Source organism: Protomyctophum parallelum (assembly GCF_964188405.1).
Source record: "Protomyctophum parallelum genome assembly, chromosome: 1".
Taxonomy (NCBI): domain Eukaryota; kingdom Metazoa; phylum Chordata; class Actinopteri; order Myctophiformes; family Myctophidae; genus Protomyctophum; species Protomyctophum parallelum.
The window spans coordinates 56,398,602-56,406,956 of NC_139697.1; the positions used below are offsets into that span (position 1 = coordinate 56,398,602).

The 8,355-nt window shown below is 41.3% G+C and overlaps 1 protein-coding gene across 1 annotated transcript; it reads right to left on the reverse strand.

The window, feature by feature from the left end:
• Positions 1-3,039: 3,039 nt before the first annotated feature.
• Positions 3,040-7,647, reverse strand: LOC310861734 (large ribosomal subunit protein uL23). The gene is made up of 6 exons (XM_083769332.1): positions 7,586-7,647; positions 5,733-5,913; positions 4,941-5,117; positions 3,587-3,656; positions 3,321-3,380; positions 3,040-3,101 (listed from the first exon to the last, which is right to left on the reverse strand). Exons 1-5 carry the CDS (start codon positions 7,608-7,610, stop codon positions 3,366-3,368), a joined length of 468 nt encoding a protein of 155 aa, XP_083625458.1. The 5' UTR covers positions 7,611-7,647; the 3' UTR covers positions 3,040-3,101; positions 3,321-3,365.
• Between the last annotated feature and the right edge of the window lie 708 nt (positions 7,648-8,355).

Below are 8,355 nucleotides of genomic sequence, written 5' to 3' on the forward strand. Positions count from 1 at the left end.
GGCCTGGGCCGTTTTTCATCATTTTTGACCATCCCACTAAACAATAGCCGGCTATTAGACGTGCGTCTAAAAATGGGATAAAAAACGTCTAAAAAGGAGCTAAGCCCGGCTGTGATGTCAAGATGACAACTCGACGAGGAAGGGGAAATGGCTTCCACCACAGAACACAACGGTTTAGGATGAGGAAATGTGTATTCGTTATACATTACAACCGGGTCGATGACGTCCCCGACGCGTTCATTGCGGTCTTATCACTGGAAGTGGAATTATAATGAATAAAAAGGTGTTACAATCACACGAGCTATAGTGATTGCTGGCGAAGACGGCTATGTGCAGATCCCCAACGGAAGACATGTCAGCGGCCACTGTTTTCATGGCGGTCCCTCGATAATGTGATTCGTTTGTTAGTTCATAATATGAAGAAGGAAACATGCATCTGTCCATGACTCCATGTGATCCGTTGCAGATTATTCTTATTCGCCGTGGGGTTTTATGGCGATTGGCATATACGGGCTGCGGGCAAGTCGATGCACTTCTTAGGCTGCGTAGTGCGTTCAATCATTTTCCGAGAACGAGACAGACCTCCCCCCCCCCCCCCCCCCCCCATGGGCGCGTCCATTTTAGATCCCCTGACATATACACGTAAAGGAAGCGGACCGCCCATAGACCGCCGCCTCTTTTCATGAGGGGGGGCTTTTTTTTCCCCTCTTTTTTCAGGATCACATACCTGGAACTTTGAAGATGCGATCAGAGTTACATTATAATATTGTCCGGGCGCATAGAAAGATGAACTCGGCGATAGGGCCTTTCTGTGTGGAGTTTGCATGTTCTCCCCGTGTCCCCTAGGGTAGATACCCTCACAAAAACATGCCGTAATCCTGGTCTCTAAAAACTACCTCCCCCTGGCCAGCCGGGGCGCCTGATGGAGGGGAAAGGAACTGGTCGGAATAACGTGTCCCTTCGACGCGCTACGTCCGGCCGGGGAAATTCCCCTCTGTCAGGTGAAAAGAAGCAGCTTGGACTCCTCATGCATAGAAGGAGGCATGAGGTCAGTCTGCTGCCCCCCCAGGTTGGCAGAGGAAGTGTAGCGCCCAGGATTACATTAGATAATTGGCACTGGGTGAAAAGAAAAACTGGGTTACAAAATCGTGGGATAAAAATGTAAAGAAAAAAAAGAAAAAGAACTAAAGTATTCAATAAAAAAGCTATAAATGCGTATAGATACGTGATACGCACATGGCGATCGGCTGACAAATGACGTATAGATACTGACCCCGCAAACGATGTGTTAAAGGTATATTCAGTGATTTCACTTAATTCAAATATCACTTATTTTTTTGTTTTGTTGTGATAATCCTCCCTACTATAGAGTGTGCTGGCCATATAAGGAGTTCCTTCCTGTCCCCAGTTAACCCCTGGGGGTCAAAAAACCTTAGGTTTCGTTTTTGACTCTCTATCCTGATTGGACGAAAGGCTGGGTCCCACAGCCAAAAACGAAACCTAAGGTTTTTTGAGTGAAATCACTGAATATACCTTTAAGGCCCAATCAGATCCCAGTTCAAACCCATATAGGCAAACACAGGTGGTGCACACATGGTTCTGAAATAAAATGGCCCATTTGGATACCACCTAAGATCCAGTTAGAAACCCACGTAAGCCCATATGGGCTAACACGGGTGGGCCCTTTGTGAAAACTGGGTGCACGGCCCACTTGGAACCCATGTCCATAGCCCATGTCAAAACCCAAATGGGCCCAGATGGACATGTTAGCTGGGCGGACGGCTGCAATTCGAAACTGGCCCCCTAAAATCTGAATCCCCCCACCCCTTTCCCCTCACTGTAGGCTATAGTATGTCGTTTGCCATGCTTTTTGAAGATGAAGAAATGGTGAAAATACATTTCCATGGTTTTAGGCGATAAGAATCATGTAAAGACTACACATTTTGTTCATAACACGACTACACATGTCGTTTTCATGATAGTAGCCTGTTTTCCTTTTTCTTTTTAATCATTTTGACAATTGATAAACAGTGGACCAAAAGCAGCAGATGCCATGGCACCCCAAATCATCAATACCTCTCCTCCTTCCTCCAAACACATGAAATGAAGATTCAAGGTTACTTGATGCTGGTGTCATGTCATCTGCTGGTGTCGATACAATGTTTTATCAAGTCCTGAGTCAACACAGCCATCTACCAGGTGGTTTTAGAGTAGCCTACTTTGTGATTCCCTATAAATTCATTCAAAAATAATATAAAGTATTGAGTGCATAAAATAACTCAAATGGTCGCCATTTCTGTATTATAGTTTTGAGTGGTCTTGTGTAATTTTAGATTTGCATGAGCTTTATGGCATAAACAAAATCAAGATGAAAACAAACTGGTTTTGAATATTTCACTGTATGTGCAATTAATTTAAAGGTTTCCTTTTAGAAGATGTACTCAAACTTTTACTCATTTTAGTACCAGATTATAAATTAACAATTTAAGCACACATTTTAAATATATAGCCAATCATTTCATATAAAAGTTAAACATGAATAGCATATTTCCTTTTATAGTGTATATACGGAACCAAATTTATTTAATCAGGTTCATGTAAGCCTTCACTATAATCCAAAGTATAAGTGCTTTACTTAACAAAAACCTCAAGCACTCTTAGAAAATCCTGGTCAATAAGCGAGGCCGTGATTTAGGCTAATCACAATCATGGAATGTCAAGACAATCATAATACTTAACTTATAGTAAGTCATATGATTATGAATAGCCTCATTTACATCTTTACACCATCTAGCAAAACATACATGACAATATCAGCTAATGAGTTATTGTTAATTAACTTCTACTAGAGCTCATAGTGTCACTGTCAAGTCTCACACATTTACATATTTGAAAAAATAATGCTGCACATAAGCTGGTAGAATATGAGTCCCCAGAACTTGTGTGATCCTTTAGCTTAAAGTCTGACAGTACCATGTGGCGTTTCTCAAGATTTAAAGCAAAGCATAATATAGTCATTCAAAGACAAAGGACACTGAATCAGAGTTTTTACAAATATTTATTCCACGTGTCTCTTCAGCCACAGTTTAGATGATGCCAATCTGGAAAGGAAAGAATATATATAAGAATTAGATATTGTCCACAACATTATGCACACCATACATAATCCAGTTGGCATCAGTGGTTCCTTTGTAATCATCACAGGCAGTCAGACGATCTAAATTTACATCACTTGCACAGAATCTTAACGAGTCCATCAAGACCGTTAAACATTTGATTTAGATAGTGTGACCCAACACTCAGTGTGACCCAACACTCACCTTGTTTTTACAAATATTTATTCCACATGTCTCTTCAGCCACAGTTTAGATGATGCCAATCTGGAAAGGAAAAAATATATATATAAGAATTAGATATTGTCCACAACATTATGCACACCATACAGAATCCAGTTGGCATCAGTGGTTCCTTTGTAATCATCACAGGCAGTCAGACGATCTAAATTTACATCACTTGCACAGAATCTTAACGAGTCCATCAAGACGGTTAAACATTTGATTTAGATAGTGTGATCCAACAGTCTCACCTTGTTTGCAACATCCAACGCATCGTAATCTGGAGCTAGACGAACATACGCCTTCTTCTCACCATCAGGCCTGCAAGACAGGAAGAATGAGGAAAATATAAGGCACATGTCAGGCTTAAGCATAATTTTACCTTTAGCAAACTGGTGCTAGAGAACCTGCATGGCAGGGCCTGGCAATAACATTAAATATGACTATTTTTTATCCAACGATATTGTGGGGACGACCATTTACTTTTTTGGGATAATCAGTAATAACCTAGTAGGTAAAAGCAAAGAGTCCCGCAAGTTTAGAAATGCAGCCTTTAAAACCAGGAAAAACAAGATAAGCCATACTTTATCAGTATAATTGGTATAATGCCCACAAGATGGCACACACCATTATTGGTGGGACAGTTCAGACGCATATCTACCCATGAATGACATACATTGATGGGGATTCCAAGCTAACATCAACTACAGCTTTAATCTTCCTGGAAAGGTAGCATACCATAGAAACCATTGTTTCCGCATCATTAATTAATTAATGTTTTTGTGATGTCACTGGTAGTCATTTCCCTACTCTGAGACAGCACTTATGACATTGTATGAGTATAAGTGAGGACATCCAAATCCCAGACAATCTCTAGTTTCATCCATAGACTGTAAAAAATAATAATATGGACAACGCGTTCTCCGGGTCTGATATGGACGTAAGATGAAGCCGGTCAGTCCTTGAATTGTAAATTGCCATCTTTCTAAAAACCGTTTGGGCCCAGCTGGCCATTGGCTGGCCCAGACAACAAGGTGGGACTTCGCCCCTTCTTCGTTGGTTTTTATTTTGACTCGAGCGGGGGTGTATCCTGATCATAGACTGTAAAGGTAGGCACGCCCCTCAGAACATACTCGACTTTATGGTCATTTTTTAAATAAATGGGACCATCATTTTCCAAAAAGAATATTATGACATGATAAATTAGACTTTAAACTAGTGACTGGAAGCAGAAAGTATTCATGACCATGTTTATTAAGGTAATGCAGTCTAGGTGAAGTTGGGCCCAAATACATGGACCTCTATGGAGCTATGGGGTTTTTTGGGCACAATGACAGCGCCACAACAGGCAATATGAACTTTCAGGAAGTCAGGATTTCCTACTGGCTTCAGACAATATTGGCTTCACTGCCCCCCTGGCTTCATCACAATGTAAAAATTAAGCACATGCCTACGATTTATCAAAACAATCATTCACCCTCAACTCAATCATTCCCCAATCTTCAGAGTTGAATGACTGAACCCTTGTACTGTTGATTAATTTAGCAAAGCTGGGTTCAAGATGCAAGTTTGTGTTCGGACTAACAGACTAATCCTAAATCATACCTGATGAGTGTGTTGACTTTGGCGACATCGATGTCATACAGCTTCTTGACAGCGTGTTTGATCTGGTGTTTGTTGGCTTTGACGTCAACAATGAACACCAACGTGTTGTTGTCCTCAATCTTCTTCATGGCCGACTCGGTTGTCAGGGGGAACTTAATGATGGCATAATGATCCAACCTAGAACATGAGCATTTTGTTAGGCTGATGTTCAAACTCCATCATCTTAACAATTTTAAATCATTGAAGGATAATTAGCTTGAAATTAATGCATGAGACTCAAAAGCTCACGGTCTCCAAGGAGGGGACACAAACTCAAACTCCCAAGTGTTTAGCATTTCTGGAGCTTTTGCTAATTAACTGTTCTATAGCAGGATTAAACTTTTTATTTTTTTTTATGTTTTTTTGTGGCTTTCGCCTTTATTTTATGGAGGGACAGACAGTTAGGTTGACAGGAAATGGGGAGAGAGATGGGGAGTGAAGGCCGTCGGGATCGGGAGTCGAACCCGCGGCACACTGCCAGACTGGATTACCAGCCAAGGTGCCTGGACCACTGAGCCATGGCCCAGGCCCTAGCAGGTTTAAACTTTGATTAAAATTGACTTTACAATTGCTCCCTGAGAACAGAACTTTGGAAAATGATGACAGTCTTTGTTATTCATTCCGTTTAGGTGCATCAGTAGTTTAAAAACCTAGAATCATGTGATTTCATACTTTGATCGCTAATTGCCATCATCTGCACCGTCCAAGTCACGTCGTCTTTACTGGTTCGACTAATCACTCCGAGGTACTCACTTGTTCCTACGAGGAGCACTCTTGCGAGGATACTTGGGCTGTCTTCGCAGACGCAGGGTCTTAGGGCGACGGAAAGTGGGAGAAGTCCTGACCTTCTTCTTCCTCTGGCTGTGGACTCCTTTCAGCACAGCCTTCTTGGCCTTCAGGGCCTTTGACTTGGCCTCTGTCTTGGCAGGGACAGCTATGAAATGGAAAATATGACATTACATTTCTTGCTACTAGATTCTAGAATCACCCGATGCTGAAAAGCAATATTTTAGATCCTTTAAACACACAACTCTATACAACTTGTATTAACTTGCTTTGTTATATTTAAATAGTATATATTTTTGAAGTTTCTGAATGGTACCATTCAAAAACAGCATTTGAATGGTACCATATAAAGACTTCAGGGTACCAATGGCTGATAGAATTTTTAAGGTTGTGCTGTTAGGCAAATGATTGAGCATGAAAAATATAATTTCACCCACTTCTTTACACCTGTAATTCTGTGAAAGAAAAACTAAATGTAATTATTTCTCTCCCATGTCCGTATATATACCGTGGCACAGGTTAACTACATTTACGCTAACAGCTAGCAGCACAGAAATAATTAAATTGCTCAGAACTAAAGCATACCAACTGCAACTCTGATATTAACTAAATTAACAAAAATCTGAGAACAGCAGGTAGCATAGTTCTGGCAAACATTATTAGAAGTCCATTATTTAGAGATTTGTGTGCAATAGTTAACATGCACAAATTACACGTTTAAATAAAATAGAAAAGTCTCAGTTTTCAGAAGAACCAACATAAACAGATAAATATGTGATGAAAAAAGAAATCACACTTGTGTGAAGTAAGGTGTGCCCACTGTGGCTGCCACACAATGTCACTGTTCTAAAGCAAACATTAAAAGTCCACAGACTTGGCTGCCACATGACGTCATGAGTGGGGGTCTGTTGATTTTTGAGGGCTTGCTGATTTTTGGGAGAGCATGAATAAGAGAAACCTTAAGTCCATAGACTTGGCTGCCACATGACGTCATGTCTGAAAGCCCATCAAACACAGCATCATCCAGTGGGTTTGTTGGCACATGGGTTTAATCGCCCTGCCAATCAGAGGCAGGCGATAAGCATTACGTACCACATTACTGTCGGCACACTTAACTGACCCCAGATCACAGACACACCTGAGGTCACTTTCAGTTGGTGCCATATAAAAACGGTGCAACAGACAGATTTACACACGTGGGAATTGAAGTTTAGTGTAGTAATCCTGTGCTACGATCAATGAAAAAGCAATGATGTCTAGTATTTTCAAGATCGTAGTTGAGTCTAAACTTTAGACCATGACTTTCATTCGACACGCTGAATGATGCTAATAAACATGTTAATAGAAGCCTCATTCTAGCTTCCTTGCGTTAAGTTGTACACAGTACGCATGTCCAGCCAATGTTCACGTGTAGCAAACACTGTCCACTACACTACCGGCCTTCGTGCTATCATAATATCTACAACAAACGTATTTACAGGGTACTACAATAAGAGGAAATGACAAGCGGTTGTTATTATACATCCGTTGTTGACACAAAAGCTGACTGAATCTAGGCGGTAGGCTGTTAAAACGTGTTTCTGACACCATAATAAACGTTAGCATGATAGCTTGCTAACGTTAGCACGAAGCACCGCATAACGCCACTGACATGCGTGTTGAATTACGTCTTGAAATATATACGTATTATCAACGTATTTTAGACCCACAAAAACACAGTGTTGAGACGGGTTGAAACGATGCCACGTCAAGCCGTACGGTGTTGAATAACATGGAGCATTTACACAGTTTATATCATTTAAATGTATGGATTGACAAACCTTCCTTCTTCACCTTCGGTGCCATGTTGGGGAAAGAAAGATGGAAGGGGGTTTCCTGCAATATAATGCACGGGCGAGATTTCATGCGTCGTTATATCGCGATATTACACACAACCAAATAACGCCCACTATTGGTCATTAGCCGAAGGCCAAGCCCGAAGGGACTTTGGTCAAACCTTTTCATGTCAGGGACCCCCACATTTTCACTAATGCCCACGGACCCCCATTTGAAAAGATATGCCATAAGAGAAGATTTGTACGGCTCTAGCAGTGATTCTCAACCAGTTTAATTTCAAGGACCCCCAGTTTGACATGAATATTAGTCTATGGACCCCCATTTAATGGCATTTCTATCTCTGGGACCCTAATTTATATTGTAAAATCAATGTTAATTTAACCCTGAGATTGTACAAATGGAACCAAATGGACCCTAACAGGTCCATTTGTACACTCTCTCTCAGAGTTAGACCAATATGGGTCCATTTGGTTCCAAACTATTATTTAGCTGGGGACCCCCTGGAACTATCCCTCAAAGACCCCTGGGGGTCCTCAGACCCCCATTTTGGGAACCGTTGCCTTTTAGAGTATATACACCATATAGCAGCCTATTCAAGCCGGTTCCAGCCTAGTAGAGCCATCTAACTTCGGCTCTAGTAGGCTGTACTGTACTGCCTAGGAGCTAGTGCTCACAAGAGGCTAGTACAGCCTAATAGAGCCCATAGTCTGGTACAGTCTACTAGTACACCTAGTCTAGCCTATTCTAGCCAGAT

Bases quoted from the DNA above. Each gene is read 5' to 3' on its own strand.
- LOC310861734 (XM_083769332.1), bottom strand. From the start codon at position 7,610: ATGGCACCGAAGGTGAAGAAGGAAG. The intron at 5,914-7,585 runs GTTTGTCAATCC...TCCATTTCATAG, and splicing joins ACCGAAGGTGAAGAAGGAAG to CTGTCCCTGCCAAGACAGAG. The intron at 3,657-4,940 runs GTATGATTTAGG...CCTGTCTTGCAG, and splicing joins AAAGTCAACACACTCATCAG to GCCTGATGGTGAGAAGAAGG.